We start from the raw sequence: 23,445 nt of genomic DNA, 5'->3' as shown, positions 1-23,445 counted from the left end.
TAGGAACGGCTGTGCATCACGCGGGGAAGATGTGTCTTGGCCGTGGAGAGTCTGCCGAAAGAGGGGCTGAGGTCGGCGAAACCGCCGCGATCTCAATTGTACCTTAGAGTCCTTGTCACTGGATCTCATTGAGGTTGTCGGTAAGAGCGCCGAAATGCTGTAGGTCAAGTAGACGTTGAAAAGATGACCTCTCGAGCATATAACACTCTATTCTGAGGGACTTGGATTTAGCATCACCAATATCACCCAGATCGTCTTAGCACTTCGAGAATATTCGTTTCTCATCATGGTCGCCACCATCATCGACTCTCAGCTACCCGTTCGAAGACCGCGTATCGCCGTCACTCTTGGTGATCCATCAGGTGTCGGTCCGGAACTTATCGCCAAACTCTTGAGCAACGCTGCCAATCTCCGACGCGCAGATATTGTACTCCTCGCAGACCACACCGAGCTACAATCTGCCATCAAAGATGCTGCAGGTGTGCAAGTAGCCGTCTCAGACAAGTCAGCCGGCCCGCATGGGATCCAAGTATTGGACGATGGGACAGCTTTCCAGTATCACACGACCCGTGCTGAAGTATCCAAATCAAGTGGAGCACGTTGTATCTATCAGTTAAGAAGAGCTCTTGAACTCGTCCGAGCTGGTGAGATCGACGCAATAGTCTTTGGACCCTTGAACAAGAGCTCGCTCAAGAAAGCGGGTATGACCGAAGAGGACGAATTGAGGTGGTTCGCCAAACAGCTGGACTTCAAGGGTACGACCAGCGAGATCAATATTGCAGGAGAGTTGTGGACTGGTAGAGTCACAAGCCATATCGGTATCGAAGATGTTGCTGCTCGCATCACAAAGGAGTCGGTGACTAAAGCCATTGAGCTCCTGCACAGACTCAGGTAAGTCGTCTTGATCCGGTGGTACCTCCATGAACTAACAGTCAACAGATGGGAGTCGGGCATTGAGTCGCCTCGCCTAGCTGTATGCGCCTTGAATCCCCACAACGGAGAGAACGGAGCCTTTGGTCGTCAAGAAATTGATGCCATTCAGCCCGCCGTCACTGCCGCTCAGAAGAAAGGCTTGAATGTTCAAGGACCTTACCCTTGCGATACTGTCTTCCTCAAGCGCCAGCACTTTGACGGCATCGTGACCATGTATCACGATCAAGGTCAAATCGCCATGAAGCTGCTAAGCTTTGAAGGGGGAGTCACGGTGCAGGGTGGCTTACCTGTACCGATTTCTACGCCAGCTCACGGGACAGCATTCGATATTGTCGGTCAGAACAAGGCAGCAATCCTCAGCACGCAAAACGCGTTCGATATTGCGGTGACTATGGCCGAAAGAAGGATCATCAAGGCTGCAAGTCCTATCAGACAGAAGCATTCTGTTGTGTCGGAAAAAACGGCGTTGACAAAAACTACTGTTGTAGAGATGCCTTCATGTTGTTAGTTCAGTAGATTGTCTCGAACAGACTTAAATTCGGATACTTGATACTCGCTATGTTGTGTAAAACTCTCCACTGCTCATACAAAATCCTCCCTACTGGATATAAGTGTCGTTGCTTCGACTACCACAGCTCGCACGTGGGCTCCTTGACAGGGCAGCTAAAAGCCTCCCTGAACTCACGGGAGTTTGCAGTTGTACCCTGCATTTGATTAGCGGCTGGAAAACTCGAGTCGTATGGAAGACTTCATACCTTGATTCTGAACATGTCAGGGCTGTGAGGGTCTGTGTAGATTCTCTGGACGATTTGCTCTTCCCTATCTGAGGTCAGTACTGGCAGTTGAATCAAACGAGTCCACTCTGCATACCTCATCTTTCCGCACCATGTCTGCCCGTATGCGAGGAAGAAGATCTGCTCTTTGGTGAAGTGATCAAGTCCGGGAAGCATGAGGTCCGCCTTCTCATCATCGCGACGCTTCCAAGATTGGTAGGCAGCAGTAAGGCCACCTGCATCAGCAATGTTCTCTCCTAGGGTGAGTTTGCCGTTGATCGGAAGACGTCCGTTCTTTGTGGGTACTGTGTAGTTGTGGTATTGTTCAACGAAGCAATCGGTCTTGGTCTTGAAGGCTTCGATTGTGGCCTCATCCCACCAATCTGTGTAGTTGCCGTTCTGGTCGTAGTTTCTGCCAGAAGAGTCGAAAGCATGAGACAGTTCATGGCCGGCAACAGCTCCAAATGCACCGTAGGATAGGTAGCTAGGAATAGATGGATCGTAGAAAACTGGTGCCTGCATGATTCCAGCTGGGAACACAATCTCGTTCCCAGGAGGATTGTAGTAGGCATTAACAGTCTGTGCAGACATGCCCCATTCATCCTTGTCGACTGGCTTGCCGGCTTGCGACCAGCTTTCGCGGACATCATGTCTCACGACCGAAAGCTTGTTCTCAAAGTACGTTGTGGCCGAGATGCTGATGTTGCTATAATACTCTTGTAGCTCGCCTGCGTTTGTAATATCAGGGCTCTGAGTGGGATAGCCGATCTTCTGGCGAATAAGGTGGACCTTCTCGATGGCAAGTTGACGAACGCTTTCAGTCATCCACTCGGATTCGTTGAGCTTGACGGTAAATTCATCCTTGATGTCGAGGATGATCTGGTCACCTAAGTCTTTGGCCTCCTTAGAAAAAGCACGTTCGACGAAGAAGCGACTCATGATCCATTCTGTTCGATGTCAGTAATTGACATTAGCTACTGGGGTGCCATTCTTTGACTTACCAAGATCGTTGCCTACAGTGCTAACACAAGTTCTCCAACGCTCTTGCTTGACATCTGGCGCCTTGCCTTGTAGCTTGTTCCTGAAGCGTAGAAGTGGCTGCACGGCTGAGTCCTCTACGGCACCCGCCCACGATTGGACCACCTTCCAGACCAAGTAGGCTTTGATTGTTTTGCGGGAGGACGATTTGAGAATCTTGGAAAGCTCTTGCAGATACTCGGGCGAGCTCACGATGATCTTTGATGGCGTGTAGTCGCTCGCGAAAGTGTTCAGAATGTGCTTGACTGAGATCTCTGAGTTGTAGGCTTCAGTCTCCTTCAAGGTGCGTGGATTGTAGTACTTCGTGACATCTGCGGCATCCTCCGGATCTGGAGCGACGTCGGCCATGGATTTCTCGAGAGCCACCAGACTGTCGACAAGGTCTTTGCTAAGCGTGGTCAATTCCTCGTCTTCATCCGACGAGAAGGGAAGAACTCCAGGTCTGGCCTCTTTCAGAAGAGCCTCGAGGACAAGGCCGATGGTCTCCTTGTATGACTCAACAATCTCTGCGCGCTCATAGTACTGCTTGCTCGGCAGTCCAAAGGAGTAGGGAGCACCGACCATGACAATGTTGACATCGGGGTCCTTGTCGTCGGCGCCAACATCAACAGAGATGGGGCTTGCAACACCAATCTCCATTAGATATTCGACTGCCTTTGTTAGAGACTCGTCCTTCTTGGTTGTCTTTGGCTCTTTGGCAGGGTAAATCTTGTCCAGCTCCAGAAGAAGATCAAGTAGAGGCTTTGAGCCTATCGAAGCCAGGAGCGTCTCATTCATGCAGGCATTGTAGCCATCCTGTAGCTTGCCGAAGATCTCCTGGTCTGGGTTCGCTGCGGTCCAGAATATGGACGTGTCCTTCGGTGCAGGAGACTCCAGGATGTGTTTCAAGATGAGCTGGTTGTTCTCGTTCATGATCTGAAGGTTTCCGACACCTGCTTGATCCTCACGAATCTCATGGGAAGCATCGAATCCAGCACACACGTATGTGCGGAAGTCATCACAGGGATCCAATTTCTCGTAACTGATGAGAGATTAGCGCTGTTATCAGGACATCGTAGTTCAGACTTACCTCGGCGCGAGACTATGAAGTATGTTTGCAGAAGCGAGCACGCAAGCGGCTGATGTACAAAGCTCGGTATTGTTGGGGTGTTCAGGGGAGTCGTCATGCGAAGGAGTCTTGTCGTGCGAGTGATGACGGTGTTTAGAGCTACGAACAGTCTGAACAATCAAGGGGATGAGGACAAGAAGAAGCAGCAGTATGATGATGAGGTAGACACCATTGCGCTGCAAAAAGCGCTTGAATCGACTACCAAACGACTCTCTCGGCTCGTTGCGGTCTGATGCAGGTGCATCGCCATTGAGCAACGGCGTGCGTTCAGTTCTGTTGTTTCCTGCCATATTGTCGTTCCAGGCAGGCGGTGGATGTCAACAAAGAGAGCTTGCCAGGCACCAGCCATGAGGATGGAGTTGGGGAAGCGGGGTCGTCATCGATTCGTGAAGCTCGGACTGTGGCTGGAGCTTGGACGATCTCCAGCCACCCAAAAAGATTGTCACTTTGGGCAAAAGCGCATGGTCGTCCTTCCTCCTCGAGTACAAGACTGCCACAAAGCTTGCTCATCAATCATGAGCGTCTCGAGCTGACAGGCGAATCGTGTCGCTCTACGACTTCGCAGCCTTTGGTCGAACTGGTGGCGACAATATGAATGAGGTCTTGGATGCTCGTTACGTAGGCTTTGATTTGTGCCTCATCCTTCGGAGATCTCTAGGATGGGTGTAGCACCGCAGAAGTCTACAATGCCCAAGTTTATGTGGTGGATTCCCATCGGCGTAGCCCTTGGAGACTCGCGGAAAGGGTTTGAGAAGGCGCTGTTGCGTATGTGATCATGGCCGTAGCACGACATCTGCAGAAGACTGGTCTCACACACATAGAAGATTCTCGCAGAATCGTATCGAAGGTCTAGCACGTCTGGAGGCAGCAACATATCCGGATATTTGGTATACGGCCGTTGATTCTCAACACGAAGGATCAAGGATTTCTAGAGCATGGACCTTTCGATAACGCTGAATGTTCAGGCTCCACCTTCAAGCCAAAACTGGTCGCAATCTCTGATATGGCGTCTGGTTGAACGTGCCAAGCGTGTCGAGGACGAGATTCTCATATCTTCTGTCTGCCGCAGGCCTGTTCATGACCCTCCGCTCCTATACTTTGCTGCCTTTGCACCACAACTATGGCAGACAGACTCCTTGACGAGGAGGCTGAAACACTCCTATCAAAAGGTTCCATAATACTCGATACTACACCCTTGCCTGCCGAGCTCGCATCTTTCGGACTCCGAATTCAGTACTTCTTTCTCGTCTGGACAGTCAAAATCACGATCGCTCTGCAATTAGCCTATTTGCGATTCTTCTATCCCACGCCTAGTGTACAGCCGATCTACACCAAGACTTATCCATGCCGGCCAAAGCTTCCAGTACGAGTGTTCGTGCCAGAGTCTCGTAGTGATGACGGTGAAGTTCCTCTGCCGCTCTACATCAATATCCACGGAGGAGCATTTGCTACTTGTGATGCTTCGATTGACGACACTTTCTGCAAGTCATGGTGCGAACGTACTGGGATGATGGTCGTCAGCCTCAACTACCGAAAGTCGCCTATCCACAGGTTCCCAGTCCCTGTACTCGACATTGCTGCGGTGGCTCGCGCTGTGTTTGACGACACAACTCTCAACATTGACAAGTCGCGTGTGGTCATGGGCGGCTTCAGCGCTGGTGGAAAACTGGCATTGACTGCTTGTCAGATGCCAGAGCTTCAGGGTAAGATCAGGGCCATAGTATCGTACTTCCCAATCGTTGATTGGAGTGCTCCACCACACGCCAAATGGGCCGAGCGTCTGTACACGGAGAAAAAATCAGAGTCACTCAATACGGCTGGACCAGCACTCGATTGGGCTTATGTGCCAGCTGGCCAAAATCGAAAGGAAAGGCTACTTAGTCCCTGTTATGCGAGCAGAGAGGAACTCCCCGAATGGATATGTCTGATCGGGGCCCAACACGACATGCTATGTCGTGAATCTCGAGATATGATCTACTCACTTGCCGGCGACGCCGTGCCCGAGTCTGGGTGGGATGAGGATTGGGAGCGAGGCACCTACAAATGGATGTTAGCAATGGGTGTAAGACATGGTTTCACGGACGAGTTTCGTAAAAAGCGAGGTCGAAGCTCGGCGCAACGCAAACAAGTCTGCGAAGACATTTATGCTTCAGTGCACAAGTGGTTACAGACCAAAGTATTGGCTTTGTAAGACAAGTTACGAAGAACACTAGAAATCATTCCCATATCGAAGACATTGTCCACAGAGATCTCGCTACATACAACGAAGTAAACCAATGCAAAAAGCAGGAGAGAAGGCAAGCAGTAGCCGTCTGGCCGGAACCACTTAAGCAGTCAGACTGATGGCTTCATCCCTAAATTCTCCCAAGTCCAGTGGCTTGACACCCTTCTCGAAAAGCCAGTTTCCCACATCTATACGATCGACTGTCCATCCCAAAGCAGGCTTACTCTCGACACCAGCTCTGATTGACTCGGCCCCAACACCCTTTCCATCCATCAGCAGTGTCGGCCGAGCAATCACGAAAGGTCCAATCAACCTCTCAGCATCAGACTTTTCCTTCTGTTCCCAAACAAGGCCCTCCATGGTTCGCTTATCAATGTGAGGAATATGTAAGAACCAGTGATAAAGAGGAACGTAGAGAAGAGGAACATCTCTAGGGCCACGAGTAATGCCGGTGGTTGAAATGACGAGAAGCTTCGGCTTTGTGGTCGCTCTGAGTTCGCCGATTGCGGCGAGCAGTGTTGCCATTGCTGTACCACAAACGTTCGAGTCGTCAAGGGTGATGGGCATGATGTGTAGTCGTAGCTTGGGAGCAGCTCCGACGCCAAAGACTATTGTGTCGACGATACCACCGGCGGGTGTTTGGAGCAACGACTTGACGGAGCTGATGTCTTTGGCATTACCTTCGATGATTTCCAAGCCAGCAAGAGTTGTGTCTGGGACACCTTGAGACTTCAAAGCGGCAGTGAGCTTCGAAGGTGTGCGTGCGAGAGCGCGACAGGTGTGGCCATCTTTGAGCGCGGCAATCAGACAAGCACGAGCGCATCCACCGGTCGCGCCTAGAAAAGCGATGATTTGACTCATTAATACTGTGTGATATATGAAAATGGAAGAGCTCGAGTGTGTAGGTGAGATGGAGTTAATCAAGCTTTGTGATATGAAGGAGTCACAAGGGAGATATCCACACGACACTTTATACTTCTAATCCTTCAGTCACGGTAGTATCAGAGTAAGCAGCTGCCTGGCATAGCCTTGACTGGAAGGCAGAAGTCCAAAGTTTCCATCGGACTTGGGGTGAGCGTACAGCGCAAGGTGATATGGTGATGCCTCGGATTGGCTGGCTCTTACTGTGGCTTGAAGGATCATGGGCAGTGAAATCGCAACGTGTTCTAGCAAAACGTCGTTCTTACCACGGATCAATTACGGCGGGAAGCTTTAGCAGTCGACGACAAGGAAGGGAACCTCGGGAGATTACGGTAAGGGAGACGAGCACGCGATATTTTGTGAAGTCGGTCTCAGAAACACGTGCTTGTTCTGTTGTGCTGCAACATCTATAGGGCCCGACTGGACTAGAAGTCACGATGAGAATGCTCAAGAATGGACTCGGTATCGATGGTGGCATCAAGCTGCCAACAAGCAAATGTATTAATGCTCCAATCAGTAAGCAAGCCAGCTGCGCGAGTCTGGACAAAGAGTCAAGGGCGACATAAGCCCCGCTCCTTCCATTTCAGAACAAGGACAGCTGGGGAAGAGATGTGCCGAGGAGGAACCATATTAACTTATCTGGAGTGAGACAACGAACCCGTGGCCCAGGTCACTCCTTGCATGCCAAAACAGACGGAGCAGGGAGTTGAAGGAAGGCGTGATAAGCCCAGCGGACGGACACATGGCGCGTGTGCAGCATCAGCGGACGCATAGTTCAGCCGGTATAGCGGGTGTTGCTTAGTGCATTCGTGTTTACAAGTGGGTCTCTTGACAGTAAATAGAGGCGGACGGGACGCTTCAACGGCGATAAGAGTAAGCTCGATAAGCATAGATAATCAACCCCGCCGCTGCAGGCACAGGTACTCAGAGCTCTTCCATTTGGTTTCCAACTGTTGTTTAGCACTTCACCTATTACCCGACAGTATATTAATTGGAAGCATGTCTTTCCTAGAGCTTCCGTTAGAGCTTCGTCTCATCATCTACGAACATGCAGCTGTCGAGGGAGCAGCCGTTACAATTGGAGCTTGCGAGCTGACGGGCAAAGGACCCGACCTTGTCCACCGAGTATACGGCAACAAGCGTGCCCCGTATCCCGGCCTTCCACCTCTCCACGAGCCGACCGTGCACTCGGGCTATTCATCGCGCCTTCTCTCGGTCTCCAAGCCTGCACATATCGACGTCTCGAGCGCGCTATGCTCCCCAGACGCACCACCTTACCATTCAACCTTATCCTCGCTCCTTGCCCTCAGCCACCAGATCAATGCCGAGATCAGCACCCACGTCCGCATCAGAAATAAGAGAAAGACGAGTCTGTTCATCCAATTCCCGCTTGGCCTGCATGTTTTCAAAACATCGTGTCCGGACTTTGTACGACAGGCTCGCAGTATACACATAGCTGGCAGCTATCCCAAGTCTGCAAGCCCCAACCAATCACCACATCTCGAGCAGCTAGCTCATCTTGTCTCTACCACCTTGGGCAAATCACCGCCTCACCCGATCGAGAAGCTCGAAGCCCGCATCTACTTTCCTGGGGCCGACTCATATCCTCGCGTCTGGGAAGACAGTAGTCCGGCTTCGGTCATCTTGCGCAATGTCTGCGGAGGCTATATTGATATGGAGGTTGCAAGAGGACGACACGGGACTGGTATCTACGTATCCGTACGACCACATGCAGAAAACAAGAGAGTCATATCCACCGTCTGGAGAAGGCTGATTGAAGGAGACGGTGGCCAGCCTGATTGTGGTGATTGGGTTGTGGATAAGCAGTGGCCCGAGTGGAATACCGAGTTTACTCCTTCCTCGCCCTTACCATAGTTGGAAGACCCTCCGATTCTCCATCGCAGACGCTGGCGTCTACGCCCCGGAGGTGTACAAATATCATCATCACACTATCTAACGACTTTCCAGTCTCGACGCAAACGTCATAACGAGCTGTATAGAGTTTCGCCTAGTCCCTGTGATCTCACTTCCCTCATCAACAACAAGTCCATAGCACAATGTAAGCATTGGACCGATCATGCTCCAACCTCTAGCGTCTGCCATACATTCATGACGACAAGGGTACATGCTGACCAACCGTCCTGCGACTGTCCACAGCTGAAACATGACTCAAGGATCTCGTACTACCGCATTCACAACTAAGTTGTGGTAAAGACCTCAAACTGGCTGCTGAGATTTTTAGCGCCATATAAAAACATCATGATCGCTGCAGGTCACTCTCTCTTGTTCAGTCCAGGTAATTCAATAGAAGACGCAGCAACATGACATCTCTCAATCTTCAGAGACTGATCAGCCCGATGGCCCTTTCCAAAGAAGATGCCTTGATCCCCTCCAGCCCGATCATGCCTGCACCGCTGAAGATGCACTCTGTGCTCGTCGAAACCCGACCACTTCCAGAGGCTGTGGACATCTCTCTGCCTCCATCGCCCATGACCGAGGGTCCTTCACCCATGACCGAGGGTCCTTCACCCATCAACCCTTCGCCGATTGAATCTGACGAGAACGAGCACAAGCCGCTTCGTAAAAGCTCCGCCCTGGAGACTCTGAGGGAGCTCAATGCTGCAGAGCAGAAAAAACAACAAGCTCCTGCCATCCCGCCCAAGAGCGCTCACCGTGGTGCAAAGAAGACTAGCTGGTTGTCCAAGCTGATCGGAAGAGTGTCATGTTCCAGCATCAGCAATGGAAGTAGCGTCGACGGCTATAGCATGCCTAACAAGCCTGTGACTCTACCGAGACTTCGCAAGACCAAGTCCACGGATGCCAAACGCGGTGGAGGTGAGGTTGGAAGAGTGGAAAGACGTGGGAACATCGACACTGGACTGGTCAGCAGGATGGAGGCGTACAGTATGGCAGAGCAAGGAAACGCTTTGTTGCTCAACCACCCTAATCCCGGTGTCAGCCCTGGACACTGCCAACAGTAGTCCAGAAACACGGTGACGCCGGCATCACATGTGGACAATCGGCCAAGTCTCCTTGTCTCCCTGCTGGACACTCAGAACACGATCTCATGACGTGACGGTGTCAAGCCATGACGAAGGCGATGATTTGAGTTATTTCCTATTCAAGGTGCGCGTCATCCAACCGTGATGCTTGGACTCGATTTTCTCGAAGTTTGGAAAGTTCTATATCTACCTCAGCACGTGGCGGGAACAACCTCACGTACCAAACAATCCAGATAGTCGGATAGTCGAGCTCACTTTTACTCTTTCATGTTCTCTGCTTGTACTTTTTTGTTTTCTTTTCCGTTTACCAACTCCAGAAACACTTAGCAACATAGTACAGAATTAAGAGCAACGTTGACGCGGATTGTTTGTTGACCATCACGTCTCAATAGGTCGTCACGAGTAACACTATAACGACATTCATAAGGAGCCTCACAGGATTGTTGCGTTCTCTCCAAGGTGCACGTCACCGGACCATCAATAAAGACCAATCTTGACGCAACACTATACAATACCATGTCCCCACCAACCAAGGGTGACCTGGATGCAAGACATGACAGCCACTCCAATCCCAACGGCAACACTCATTCACCATCTTCCAATGACCTGCAAAACACTCCCCTAGACGCATATCCCTTTCCACAAGTGCCTCCAGACACAACCACAAACCACAACCACCACGACATCAACCCTGCGACCACAATCGCCACAAAACCATACGAAGAACTAGAAGTCCACATCCATCAGGCACCATCTCTTCGTCATAGAAAAGTCCGCACATGGCTCTCCCATCGCTTCGCAATGCTCCACAAATTACCTTGTCTGCGCTCCAAACCGTCTATCCCAGTAACTCCCGAATCTCCCGGACCTACCCCACGTGCAGTAATCCCCTCGCCCCTGATTTCAGCAAAGGCCTCTCCACCAGAGAGTCCACTCAGGGAAAGAGGAAGAGCAAGAGCAAGAGCAAGAGCAAGAGCAAGAAAAAGCAGACCAATAACAATCTATGATGATGGACGTGGTGATTGGAGGGATTATGCCTATCTCTATACTGGTGAGATTTATTTCTCAAAGTCTCAATTGGGGTTGGAGAGTCGTAGGCAATCTGTGGTTGTTGGTGATCTTGAAGATTCTCCTATACATGACAGTGCTCCAGTGGAGCAGGCCGCAGATGAGCTGAGCGCTGGACACGCCAATGTCGAGGAGTCGCACTCGCCAGAAATTGAAGTTGACGGTGAGGATGCCACGGTCGAGCGAGATGTGGGAGAGTAACGAGGTTACGAAGACAGTGGCGACAACGCAACGACGAGGGAAGGACCAGCTGCCATGACAACGACCGCGAAGACGGACGCGGTGGAGAATATTGTTGCCATAAGTATCGCGGTTGTAGTAACGCAGGAGATGCTTGTGGACACGTTTAGCGGCAGCGCATGACCATGGCTGATTGAATAAGCTTGAGTAATCAGAGATTGGAGTATTCGACGCGCATCGAAAAGGTGTTGAAAGCGCGACAGAGCTTGGACACAGCATTCATATCCAGCTTGTTAATCAAACACGATCCACAGCAAGATGGGCTTCCGCGTACTTGACTCTTCTCAATCGCCATCATTGAGGTGTTCCTTTTATTTCTAGGTCTTCGGCTACCGTGTCCTGGTCTACTGTATGTGATTTGATCGTGATTCGTGTCAAGCAAATCCAACCTCTTTCATGTTTCTCCAACGGTGCCTGCATTCTGCACCGTCTTCTTTGACCTGATGCCTTCTTCACAGACCTCGAACTCAACGCCATCCGTCCCGTTGTGATCAAGCGACCAAGCCGAGAAGGCGACTTTGAGATGCCGTGTCCAACCAACTATATCCATACCAGGCCCAAGAAGATAATCCTGAGGCTTGAGTATGGGCTGCTTGAGTAGCACAATACGAGCGGACAACTGATTTGTCCATGTGAGGCCTAGCGAAGGCGTCTTGAGGTCACGCATAAAGCGGTGATCTCCCCAGCCGGTAAAGAAGCGCTGTTGATGGTCCAAAGATAGCGGATCGTTCGTAGAGAGCAGTAGCGGCGGTTGCTGTGATTGCGGAGGCAATGTGGGGTTGTTGTTGTTGTTATTTGAGGGCTGGGTGGCAGCAGAGGATTGCGACAAAGGTGTACCTGTTGCGTCGTACAGCGAGGCGACGGGGCCAAAGCGGTCGAGGACTTGGTTGGCAACGACGATTGCGATGTTGTGGGTACGAGCAAGGTGACGCAGATGAGCGCCTAGTTGAGTCAGCTGCAAGCTACGACGGGCTAGAGCATCTGACGAGTTGCCGCCGGCGCGGTCGAACTCTGCACGGAAGTTTGCTGCAACCGAATCAATGACGATGAGGCCAACATTGGCTCGAGCGATTTGTACAGGTACTTGGTATCGCAGCACATGGTCTTGGGATTCGAGGTCTTGTAACTGCGCACTTTGCACGCGCGACAAAGACGGTTTCTCCAAGTCGGACAAGCTAGAGAGGTATGGGTGCATGGTCAAGATCTGGTTCAGACGGGTGGTTGACAAGGGGGCTTCTGTGGACAGGTATAGTGCATTCTTCCCTAGGCCCCTGGGCGAGGGCAATTGTACGGCAAGAAGTAAGGTCAAGAGCAGTTGTGTCTTGCCGGCCGCGCTCTCTCCTGTGATTTCGCAGACCTGGCCAGCTGGGAAGCCTCCTCCAAGCGCCGCGTCGACATGGTCGTCTAACGTGCTGATGTGCGACCATGCTTTGTCTTCTTCCAGCGACGTTGCCGAAGCCTCTTTCTCTTCTCCATTGGTAGCCTTGTTGTCGTCAAAGCCGAGCTGGGCATGGAGCTGGGCAATCAGGGATGCGCTGAGTTCGCGTACTTGGTCGATGGACACGTCGGCGCGGCGGGCGACATCGACGGCGCCCAGCGTCATCAAGTCATTGCTGCTGATGTTTGCCTGTTCCAGCCGATCCAGCAGCTGTTCAAAGGGCTCCGTGTCGATGTTTGGGAGCACCTGGATGATATCACTCATCCCAGACGTCGTCGCTCTCCGCGCTCTTGCTGCCAAACTTCTTTGCTTGTTCCAGAAGTCGCGACTGGCGACTGGCGACTGGCACGCGTGCTTCCATTTCCCCGGCTTTGCTTGGACCGTGCGCCCTGCATCTTCTCCAGCTTTTGGGTCTGGGCCCGCGTCACCGCTGTCATCCGAGGTGTGGTGAGCCTCTACTCACAAATCACAAATCAAATACTCCGTCTAGAAGCCATCCAAGGCCTCGGAATAGCTAGAGACAGTTGACTGGATCCTGCTGCTGCTGCTGCTGCTGCTCTCATCCAGTCCTACATCAACTTGACGCATATTCTGCCATCCAACAGCTCATCATCTCTTCGATAACTTCTTGCAAAGCATCAATAAAATTACCCCACGTCTCGATCACAGCACAACACAGGAGGCGCATGAACAAGCAGCCATCCGCTCTTCCACTGATCCGCCGTTTCTTGGTCTTCCAGGTCAGTGATAACCGACAATTTGCAAGCCTTCAGATTGCACTCTTCCCATGCCCCTCATTCCTGTGACAAGAGCCGGAGCAGCGGCTGTCAACACGTGCCCCTCGATTTATCCTTCCAGTCCCTGCATGACCTCGTCCGTTGTCACATGCAACAAGTTTCAGTCATCGATATAACCCTATCGACTTCTCCAGCCCGCCCTCTGTGTTGATCTTCTTTCTTCCCTCGAGTCCACTTCAAATGCCAGCCTACTGTCTACAAGACTGCCACTACTTCTTCCGCACCGCTCTTCGTGGCTTGTCCATCTCAACCACCATCTCTCCCTTGTACACCTAAACTGACAAAGCTTCGCCATGACTGCCAGACGACTTACAAATACCTCGACTTCCCTAGATCAGGTCGTCACCTCCTCTAGTCCTCCCCGATCAGTGCCAGCCGAATTCAAGCGCTCGAACTCGAACTCGAACTCCAAGGAAGCGACCAAATCCTTGCCTGTCGCAAACCACAAAGCCGAGAAGGCCGCCATGACTACTCAAGGTGTTACGTTTGCTTCTCAGGACAAGCTACCCAAGCTTCCCATTCCGGACTTGGACAAGTCTTGCACGAAATATCTTGCATCTCTCAGACCTCTACAATCCGCTCGCGAGCATGCAGAAACAGAAGCCGCTGTGCAGGACTTCCTCCGATCCGAGGGTCCTGAACTTCAAGAGAAGCTCAAGAAGTATGCCACGGGCAAGTCAAGTTACATCGAACAATTCTGTAAGCTCATTGTACACCCGCCATGGTTGCCTTCAGGGCTGACACAGCCTAGGGTACGACTCGTATCTCAACTTTGACAATCCTGTTGTCCTCAACCTCAATCCCTTTTTCCTGCTCGAGGATGATCCGACTCCTGCCAGAAACAACCAAGTCACTCGCGCCGCCTCCCTCGTCATTTCCGCCCTATCTTTCGTCAGAGCAGTGAGAAAGGAAGAACTCGAGCCCGATACCTTGAGAGGTCAGCCCCTGGATATGTACCAATACTCACGTCTATTCGGTACCGCTCGTATTCCCACAGAACATGGCTGTCAGATTGGCCAAGATCCCTCATCTAAGCACATTGTCGTTTTGGTGCGCGGCCAGTTCTACTGGTTCGATGTCCTGGACGACAACAATGACCTGATAATGACGGAGAAAGACATCACTGTCAACCTCCAAGTCATTGTCGACGATGCACAGAACATACCCATCCAGGAGTTTGCGCGTAACGCTGTTGGTGTGCTGAGCACTGAGAATCGAAAGATTTGGTCCAGCCTTCGTGATGTTCTCTCAAGAGACGAAGGTTCGAACAACTCTGATAGTCTCAACATTGTCGACTCTGCCCTCTTCATCCTTTGTCTGGATTATACTGAGCCCAAGTCTGGTGCTGACCTCTGCATGAACATGCTTTGTGGTACATCTCAGATCGAGGACGGTCTACAAGTTGGTACATGTACCAACCGCTGGTACGACAAGTTGCAGCTTATTGTCTGCCAGAACGGCAGTGCTGGTATCAACTTTGAGCACACTGGTGTCGACGGTCATACAGTTTTGCGCTTCGCTTCCGACGTGTATACCGACACTATTCTGCGCTTTGCTCGCACCATCAACGGCAAAGCACCCTCCTTGTGGGCATCAGATTCGCCAGATCCCGCCAAGAGAGATCCGAGCAGTTTCGGCGACGTCTCCACCACACCACATAGGCTCGAGTGGGACATGCTGCCTGAGATATCAACAGCTGTACGATTTGCTGAGACACGTCTCGCTGACCTCATCCAGCAGAACGAGTTTGCTACTCTCGAGTTCATGCAGTATGGCAAGAACTTCATGACTAGTATGGGCTTCTCTCCCGATGCCTTTGTGCAGATGGCTTTCCAAGCGGCCTACTATGGACTGTATGGAAGAATGGAATGCGTTTACGAGCCAGCCATGACCAAAGTCTTCTACCATGGTCGAACGGAAGCCATCCGCCCTGTCACTGATGAGTCGACTGAATTTGTGAAACTCTTCTGGGGTGATAATCCACCCGCCAAGAAGGTAGAGGCGTTGCGTAAAGCATGCCAGAAACACACCGAGATTACAAAAGAATGCGCAAAAGCTCAAGGACAGGATAGACATCTTTATGCCTTATTCTGCGTCTGGCAGCGCATGATCGACGGTGACGAGGAGATTCTGAGTCAAACTGGTGACGGCAACGATAGCAATAACCATGATGGCAGTTCTTCTGATGTTATGAGCGACGATGAAAGTTCTCGAGGCTCAATAAATCGTATGCAAACCAATACGGGTGCCATGCCTTCCCTGTTCGGAGACAGTGGCTGGGACAGATTGAATACCACCATCCTCTCAACATCCAACTGTGGTAACCCGTCTCTACGACAGTTCGGATTCGGACCCACCTCAGGCGACGGCTTCGGTATCGGCTACATCATCAAAGACGGCAGCGTCAGTATCTGCGCTTCCTCCAAGCACCGTCAGACCAAGCGTTACATCGATGCTATCGAGAGCTACTTCCTAGAGATGAGAAAGGTCTTGAGACAAACTCAGAGAAGAGGCACAAATACCGATAAACTTGCCAGTCGTGCACGAGAAGCCGAGGAAATGAAGGCGAAGATTAGACCTAAGAGTCATAGGCTGAAGTCGCGCGGTAAGCCTGTTGATGGTACTAGAACACCCGCTATGGAAAGTGAGCAGGTCAGCGATGATGACGGCTTGGGAGGCTGTAAGTTTCATTCCCACTCTTTTGCAATGACTATGATGCTGACAATTGTCTCAGATGGCTTCTTCGATGCTGGAATGTTGTTGCAGGCACTTAAGCAAGAGCAAAACGGTAGCATTAAGCCTAGTCAAAAGGCGGCGGCGAGAAACAAGGTTGGCAAGAAATTGCAATTGACGGATTACTAGTGTTACTTTTTTCGCATCAATTCTATGACCTTGCTCTTTGTTTATTGAATCCCGCCCATGAAGTGTTACTGCTTCCAGATCTGTGTCATGATTTTCGAGATCTGAGCTATGTTCTCTCCGTAAAGTAGACAGCAGAGCGAAGTCGAAGGAGGTCTATCACTCATCGACAGCCTGCCCTCGAGAATAGGGATGTCTCGAATCACAAACATGGACGCGTTGTCCAAGAGTCATTGACACCGGCAATCCAAACCAGAACCGACAACACAAATACCGTCCCAAACCACAACCCGTCGCAAAGGTCAACTTTGTCAGAGACATCAGTAAGAGCGCTCATCCAAGTATTCTTGAGCTTTGCAGTCTTGACCTTGCACTTGAAGCATCGCATAGAGGGATGCTTACACCCAGACAAACTTGGCTCCAATCCCATCATCGCACTCGGGTGCACTCCCTCTGTCTTTGCCTTTTGTCTCGCAATCTCAATCCTCGCTCTCGTTTAGATCCCCGCACCCTCACTCCGTGTACTCAACCATTCAGGACTGAATGTCCACTTGCATTCTCCCAGATTCGTCCATGTATCAAAGACGATTTCAAAAATCGCAGCTTTGGAGTGACGATGCAGTGCAAACACGTATTGCGTCAAGCAGTTCGGACAGTTGTGAGGTTTGGAAATCCTGGATCCTGAAAGGAGGTCTTTAAAGTTGTAATCGGAGCAAAGGTCGGCGAAGATGTAGTTGGTGCATTTTAGTAGTGTCGAGATTTGAGTTGGGTTGTTGCAGTGGCATCTTCCTATTGATGATTCCATGAGTTTGTTGAGGACGACTAAGCGGGTGTCGGAGTCACTCCGGTGGAGGGAGTACAGATACTCGACCGGGATGATTATACGGTGAGTGGCGTGAAGGACGAGACTGGAGTCGGCAAAGATGGGTTTCAGATTTAATTTCGTAAGCCAATCACCGAGTCCGGGATTATTCCAGTCCGAGTCAAAAGTTAAGGACTCAGGTGATGTACCGTAAGCTGTACCGAGCCGGCGCCGGTACATGACCTGTCGGAAGTGCTCGAAATCTAGGTAGATGGACCATTCTTTGTAGTAAAGAGACAGTGCTTCAGGGGTCCTTCTAGGCTGGCATGGACATCGTTGGTCGTCAGCAAGACCCCGGCCACGGATGTGATCCAGAATCGGGCGTGAAACCCGAGTTTGACAGTAATCACAGATGGATGTCGCCGCTTTCTCCTTCAGCAAGATCTCTAGAAATGGGAGTCGCTCCGGTGTCTCTATGTCGGGTCGTACCTCTTGGAGATACTGATCCTTCATCGGTGAATTTTGTTCTGAGTAATGGCATATCCAAGTGCTGTAGAATATGTCTTTGCTGGTGAGTGCCAGACACAACACATTGTGGAGGGGGAGATTATCAGCTATGCACATCATTAGCTCTGGTGGGAGTTTGCCGATGTGACATGGCTTCTTTGTAGGTCTGAAGTAGAGATCGTAGCCCCTCATGACGACTGGATGTGTTGAGGGTAACCCAAAGTTGACCTTATTTCGGCTTTTTGGTTGGAACTTTTTGTTAGTATGCGTGTATTCGAATTTGATAGAATCTGTTAATTTTTCGAGCGTCGTTGATGTCGCATTCGAATCCTGTATTGAGTCACCGGATTTGATGCGACACCAATTGATTATCAGTCATGATCTGGAATATGCTCAGAGGCTCATACGGGTGACTCGAAAATGAGTTGCAATGAGCTGTTTAACAAACTTGTCTTCTCCATCCCGTGATCATACTTGGTACGCAGAGTTGTTGGCGTACACGCAGATATACATGGGCGTCGTTATAAAGGTATGGTCCTCAGACGCTGACCATCTCACCATCTCACCATCCATCAGTGATCGGTTTCTAGCCAGCAATGACTCGATAAATCCGAATGACTAGCCTTTGGAAAGTCCAAATAGCGAGCGACGAGGTCGACATGGACGCATAGATCACGGCAGATCAGTTTGCAGTCCAAAAGAATACTTGCAGACTCTCAGAGGCACGAGACTGGGCGAATGTCAAGATGGCATTTTCTGATACGTGGGACCACTCGCTGCATTCTCTTGCGGCTCCAAGAAGGAACAGGTTGGAGAGAAGTGTTCATCGAGACTTTTTGTACATATCTAGTGGTTAGCGGGATGACTTTTCGGGAGGCTGAATAGACGGCAGGAAGTCTAGAGACGTCCGAGTGGCAATCCCACAGCATAATAGAGGCTTGCATAGATTGATAAGCGAGCGAGGGAGCAAAAGCTGCAGCATATATCATTTTGCAGCCATAGAGACAACGACCTGGTTAGCAATTAATAACAGCCCTACCACTGACTCACACATGCATTGCAGGACGCAGTTAGCTTGAGCGGAGCGGATGCAGCGGTACCTGAGCATTATCGAAAGCCTACTATATTAACAACAACCATAACATAGAGCGATGCCTCAGCCCTGCTGCCCTGCGAATACCTCGCGTGGGAGTAAATAGGATCGACCGCAATCCCCACCCCAGACGGTTTCGCGTATATTGTGGCAGATACTGACCCGAGATTGAGGGATGCCGCAATAGCGGAACACTTCGGCGAGCAGACCACAACGCGTAAGATTTTACGAGATGTTGCTCGCGATCCAAAGACCTGGTTTTTGACCATCGGGGGTTTGGAAAAGATGTGATGGAGATCATCGATGAGACATTGTGTTAGAATGAGCAGCTAGACGACGGCACTCAAAGGGAGATTGACCTTAAAGCTGGGAGCTTGGCTTCTGGAGGATGCGTCGGCCACTTCCTAAGCACACTCGACTTCCATGAAGACTCCTTCTACATTTGTTACTTTGTTTTGCACACTAGCTATAAGAAGCTACTCTCGCTTCTCGCTGCGACTCTCGTCGATTTGCGATTCTCGCTGCTCTCGTATGCCTGGATATTACAAGATCTCATTGTTAGCCCTCAATTTTCAAAAAATCTACCCCACACCTTGAGCTCTGCAAGTCGGTGTACCAATGAATCGCGGATTGAACTACATGAACTTTCGAGCAAGAGACATCAGGCTTTGTGAGATGAGATGGGTAAGAATTTTGATACGGAGAGAAAGCATTGATAACATCCTTTCACCGTACAAGACTTCCAACCTCCTGACTGCTGAGCTCCGATAGAAGTGTCCCTGCACAAGATAGTCTTGCTCATAACTTTATCACAATGCATAAACATCCTGGACACCCAGAATATCATGTACATTGAGAATGTCTTTGATTGCGTGGACCTCGTGCTGTTTTCCAATGTAGAGGACAATCCATCGACACTACGCAACACAAACAGCTGACTTTGCACTTGTCATAGCGTGTGAGCGCATGTCACCGGCCAAGTCGACGTGACCACCGTACCATGGCAGCACCACAATCACCATCTGGACTAGCATTCGTACCGAACACTTTACACAGCAACGGGCGCAATATCGAAATCTGACCAAGAACGCGTTGGCTGCACGTAAGAACGTTCCTTGTCAGGCGTCCTGAACGCAATGTCACGACATTTTAAAGTTTCGCGCTCGGGAAGGACGCGAAGGTTCAACGGTCCGTCAACTTCCCAAACGACCGCGTCTGGTGGCTTGCGGGACAACGAAATTGCTTGACAGCTGGTTGCATGCGACCATCGGGTCACTTGGAATATGGCTAGTGTTATTACGTATAGACCATGGCTCGTTAAAGAAAGGCGGGAAAAATTTGTATGCAAAGGACAGAAGAAATTCGTTTGTGGATACTAAAGGTAAAGAGAAAAGGAAGCGCAGATCGCTCAGGGGATATCGGTAAAGGGACAGAATTGAATGTAAAGCACGAGGGCAAGCCCTGCTGGAGAGAATAGACAAGAGTGACAGAGGAGACGTTATATCGTGAGAGTCGCACTTTCGTGGGAGGTAAGAAATTGCTCCGTCTATGCGGATCGTTCACGCTTGTGCAGCGTTGGCCTTGGTTTCTGGATGAACCTGTCACGCTCTGCCCTCAGATCTCCTAGACTGGGGCTCATGACCACGCGAGGTCGTTGTTGTGCTGCGAGACCTCTGATGCTCCGTGAACTTGCAGGCCTACTGAGACTAAGAGCACTACCAGAGCGGATGATACTGGGGTTGGGGCTGGTTGGTCGTGAACTCAAGGCAGAGCCTTTACGGCTACGAGAGCCAAATGTGACGTCGCTTGGGCTGACGACTTGACCGGCGAACGGTGATGAGGTGATGATGGTGCCTGGAGAAGTGGTTGGAGAGGGTATAGGACTGTCGCTTCGGAAAAGAGGATGAATGTGCGACTGGTCCTGATTCAATTGTTGATTCGAGGGGCGACGGTGCAAAGATGGCGCAAAAGGAGGGAATGCAGGTGATTCGGGTACTTCGTCGGCCTCCTCATCCTGTTCGCATGCATCCGGGAACGGCCCATCAAGAGGATAGGCGGGAGATACTGGTCTGCTGCCAGGAATAGTTTCAAGACGATGGGCTTGCGTCGCCCGTAGAGTTGCCAAAACACTCGTTGGCTCCATGATGTTAGTGTTCGTGGCAGGCGAAACATTCCAAGTCTCGAATCCGTCCGAAGGTCTACGCTCTGACGTCGAGTCCGAACGGACAGTCTCCTTGGACTTTTTAGATGCGCTTCTTGACTCCTTGCCATGTCGGAGGAACTGTTGAACTGAATTTCGGACGCTGGACTTGATGCTGATTGACTGTTCGGAAACATCGGAGAAGGATGACACTGGTCGGTCAAAATTGGGTGAGTAAGGAGACAGTGTGTTCAAGGACAAAGCTTGGGTCTTGTGCTCGCCAATATCAATGCAGCTTCGTAGTGGATCCGAAGTAAATAGAACAGAATCAGGCAATGACGATCTTGATCTCCAAAAGAGACCACAGTAGACTCCGAGTGATATGAGTGAAAAGACCCACATGGCAAAAGCCGCAGCGACCATGGATGCAAGATGTGCCGAAGAACTTTGAGTTTTGATAAGCGGTAGGTTGTTGTACATCCAACCAAGAACGTAGATGGACATGATCATAGCGATCGTAAAGGGTAAAAGAACAACAACTGCTAGGGTCCATTTCCAAGGCTGCAGGTTGCGATTTGTGGAAGTGTAGAAGACGACGAAGATGAAAATGATAGCGATCGCCAGAATATCTAACACAGCAGCGGCTGTTGCATGCGAGTGTATCGGAGTGGGGACAAGGACTGAGGCTGCGAAGAGAGTGATGAAGGTAGCAAGAGCAGTAGTAGAGAAGCATGCAGCTAGGCAGCTGAGGATGCATGCTGGGTTTCGTTGTAGCAAAGCCATGCCGCTGAGAGAGTGTGGGTTGTATGAAGAATGTCGTATGTCTTGTGAGAAGTTTAATGAGAGTAGTGATTGGAGAAAGTCCTTTCCTAATGGCCTCCGAATGTGTGCAGGTTTCAGGTATACGTGAAACTTCAATGCTCCTGACGGTGTTCGGTGTTCTTGCTTCTCAGGCCTAAAAGTCGTCTGCTTCAATGGAATATGGTTCTCAAAGCTGGTGATGTTGAAACGGACGGGAGAAGAAGAAGAAGAAGTGAAACGGTGATTGTAAGCTGAGCGAGAAACGAAGATGCAGGATGACACGAGTTTGACTGTGTCCACAAGCCTCGAGTCTCAAGCATGAACGTTGGGTGGTGTATGCAGCCAAGGATTTTCGGTCGTCGGGGATGTGCGCTAGAATATTATACCGAGCCCTTGCACGGTTTCATGCATGAAATCGATAGTGATCCGGGGGAGTGGTGATGATCAAGACAAAAAAAGAAAGACATCAGGCCTAAAAGGCAGGGTAGATGGAGTAGTATATGTAAGGAGAGTCACAACGCAAGGATAGAGATACTCATCTAAAAACTTCTAAGGATGATCGCATAGAAGGCGGCAGCAGGCCATCAACACACGCTCGGTTGTTGTTTGCGATCATCAACAAGGTCTACCCGGATTGTGCGCCTGTGTAATCCGGGTCCTGGGGGCTGACCATGCCGTGGTTAGCAATCGGCGGCGGCATTTCGCTACCAAACGCCATGATTTGAGCATGGGGGACGCGCTCAGCCGCGAACTTGACCTTTTCGAGATGGCGAGCATTGAGCAATCGACCGACCAAGCCCAGCCCTCAGAAATACAGACGGCGCGAGACAAGTGCAGCTGCGACCCGCCGTACTTTTAATATCTCTGACCTTCTGTGGCATGCAGGAGGAGGGGATAGTCTTGACAAGACACGAGAGGCGCTGCTAGAAGAATGTCGTCGAATGCAGGCGAGAACGAAGCTTCTGAGCAGCCAGTCAGCTTTGACAGGTGGGGCCGCCTTGCAAAGCCAAATCGCGGTTCGCGGGCAATCGAAATTGCTACACAAGAGTTTCGAGCGATACAGACACGGAAGAACAACACATAGCGTGTACGACAGCATCTGATTAATGTCGCGACGCTCACAACATTGGTATGGTCGACTACGTCACAGAACGATGAGACCCTTGAATTGACAAGCTCCTCGAAACCGTCAGGCCGTCCATTTTAGAACGAATAATGAACATGACGCTCAAGGGGTAGCACTCGTTCAAGTCGTTGCTGAGGAGGGGCCTGAATGTGGTACAAAGATTCGGAGAGTTTTCTTCCTCTTCGTCGCACGTGCAGTGCAGTAGGAGGCCTTGACAAGTCGACACGACTGGCTCAGCTTGCATGCAGAATCCCGATGTGTACTCTTGCTGCTATGAGGCTGTATCGGCGGCAAGAAGACATACAGATAGCTCGTCAGCTGAGCGGCGAGCCTCGCAGAGCGTGGTAGCTCGTCAAATAGATCAGAGACGTCGTCCAACCAGTCTGGACTGATATGTCTTAGATGGGGACACCGTGCGTGCTCACCGCAGCTCTTGTCAGTCTTCTATTAGTACAGATGACTTTTTTCCGGTCTTTACGGGGTCTCAGTGGCAGGATAAATACAGTGTTTCCTGCTTCTATCAAGAATATCAGTAGCGTGTCATGTCCAACGAGGAAGTATCGTCTCGATCTCTC

General features: G+C 50.7%; 10 protein-coding genes across 10 annotated transcripts; 6 read left to right on the top strand and 4 right to left on the bottom strand.

Annotated features, from left to right (window-relative positions):
* Positions 1-286: 286 nt before the first annotated feature.
* AUEXF2481DRAFT_1952 (uncharacterized protein) lies at positions 287-1,441 on the top strand (the record flags this gene model as incomplete). Its single annotated transcript, XM_013491786.1, has 2 exons — positions 287-891; positions 940-1,441. The coding sequence occupies 2 exons, from the start codon at positions 287-289 to the stop codon at positions 1,439-1,441; spliced, it is 1,107 nt and encodes a 368-aa protein (XP_013347240.1).
* Positions 1,442-1,682: 241 nt separating this feature from the next.
* Positions 1,683-4,142, bottom strand: AUEXF2481DRAFT_26362 (uncharacterized protein; the record flags this gene model as incomplete). The annotated part of the gene is made up of 3 exons (XM_013491917.1): positions 1,683-2,653; positions 2,708-3,765; positions 3,814-4,142. The coding sequence occupies 3 exons, from the start codon at positions 4,140-4,142 to the stop codon at positions 1,683-1,685; spliced, it is 2,358 nt and encodes a 785-aa protein (XP_013347371.1).
* An 830-nt stretch (positions 4,143-4,972) lies between these two features.
* On the top strand, positions 4,973-6,043 carry AUEXF2481DRAFT_1950 (uncharacterized protein; the record flags this gene model as incomplete). The annotated part of the gene is made up of 1 exon (XM_013491785.1): positions 4,973-6,043. One exon carries the CDS (start codon positions 4,973-4,975, stop codon positions 6,041-6,043), a length of 1,071 nt encoding a protein of 356 aa, XP_013347239.1.
* A 135-nt stretch (positions 6,044-6,178) lies between these two features.
* AUEXF2481DRAFT_26360 (uncharacterized protein) lies at positions 6,179-6,937 on the bottom strand (the record flags this gene model as incomplete). The annotated part of the gene is made up of 1 exon (XM_013491916.1): positions 6,179-6,937. One exon carries the CDS (start codon positions 6,935-6,937, stop codon positions 6,179-6,181), a length of 759 nt encoding a protein of 252 aa, XP_013347370.1.
* A 1,059-nt stretch (positions 6,938-7,996) lies between these two features.
* AUEXF2481DRAFT_26359 (uncharacterized protein) lies at positions 7,997-8,872 on the top strand (the record flags this gene model as incomplete). The annotated part of the gene is made up of 1 exon (XM_013491915.1): positions 7,997-8,872. One exon carries the CDS (start codon positions 7,997-7,999, stop codon positions 8,870-8,872), a length of 876 nt encoding a protein of 291 aa, XP_013347369.1.
* A 97-nt stretch (positions 8,873-8,969) lies between these two features.
* Positions 8,970-10,363, top strand: AUEXF2481DRAFT_36429 (uncharacterized protein). Its single transcript, XM_013492034.1, has one exon. The coding sequence runs from the start codon at positions 9,319-9,321 to the stop codon at positions 9,976-9,978; it is 660 nt and encodes a 219-aa protein (XP_013347488.1). The 5' UTR covers positions 8,970-9,318; the 3' UTR covers positions 9,979-10,363.
* AUEXF2481DRAFT_401312 (uncharacterized protein) lies at positions 10,114-11,485 on the top strand. The gene is made up of 2 exons (XM_013492291.1): positions 10,114-10,123; positions 10,392-11,485. The coding sequence occupies exon 2, from the start codon at positions 10,516-10,518 to the stop codon at positions 11,266-11,268; it is 753 nt and encodes a 250-aa protein (XP_013347745.1). The 5' UTR covers positions 10,114-10,123; positions 10,392-10,515; the 3' UTR covers positions 11,269-11,485.
* A 2,521-nt stretch (positions 11,486-14,006) lies between these two features.
* On the top strand, positions 14,007-16,404 carry AUEXF2481DRAFT_45955 (uncharacterized protein; the record flags this gene model as incomplete). Its single annotated transcript, XM_013492092.1, has 3 exons — positions 14,007-14,241; positions 14,294-16,222; positions 16,277-16,404. The coding sequence occupies 3 exons, from the start codon at positions 14,007-14,009 to the stop codon at positions 16,402-16,404; spliced, it is 2,292 nt and encodes a 763-aa protein (XP_013347546.1).
* Positions 16,405-16,620: 216 nt separating this feature from the next.
* Positions 16,621-18,164, bottom strand: AUEXF2481DRAFT_401097 (uncharacterized protein). The gene is made up of 2 exons (XM_013492290.1): positions 16,769-18,164; positions 16,621-16,707 (listed from the first exon to the last, which is right to left on the bottom strand). Exon 1 carries the CDS (start codon positions 17,900-17,902, stop codon positions 16,898-16,900), a length of 1,005 nt encoding a protein of 334 aa, XP_013347744.1. The 5' UTR covers positions 17,903-18,164; the 3' UTR covers positions 16,621-16,707; positions 16,769-16,897.
* A 2,185-nt stretch (positions 18,165-20,349) lies between these two features.
* AUEXF2481DRAFT_26353 (uncharacterized protein) lies at positions 20,350-21,726 on the bottom strand (the record flags this gene model as incomplete). Its single annotated transcript, XM_013491914.1, has 1 exon — positions 20,350-21,726. The coding sequence occupies one exon, from the start codon at positions 21,724-21,726 to the stop codon at positions 20,350-20,352; it is 1,377 nt and encodes a 458-aa protein (XP_013347368.1).
* Positions 21,727-23,445: the final 1,719 nt, after the last annotated feature.

Source organism: Aureobasidium subglaciale (assembly GCF_000721755.1).
Source record: "Aureobasidium subglaciale EXF-2481 unplaced genomic scaffold scaffold_2, whole genome shotgun sequence".
NCBI lineage: Eukaryota > Fungi > Ascomycota > Dothideomycetes > Dothideales > Saccotheciaceae > Aureobasidium > Aureobasidium subglaciale.
This window is presented reverse-complemented; position numbering and strand designations above follow the sequence as displayed.

Excerpts from the sequence above, each read along its gene's own strand:
- AUEXF2481DRAFT_36429 (XM_013492034.1), top strand. The coding sequence starts at position 9,319 with ATGACATCTCTCAATCTTCAGAGACTGATCAGCCCGATGGCCCTTTCC.
- AUEXF2481DRAFT_401312 (XM_013492291.1), top strand. The coding sequence starts at position 10,516 with ATGTCCCCACCAACCAAGGGTGACCTGGATGCAAGACATGACAGCCAC.
- AUEXF2481DRAFT_401097 (XM_013492290.1), bottom strand. The coding sequence starts at position 17,902 with ATGAGGGGCTACGATCTCTACTTCAGACCTACAAAGAAGCCATGTCAC.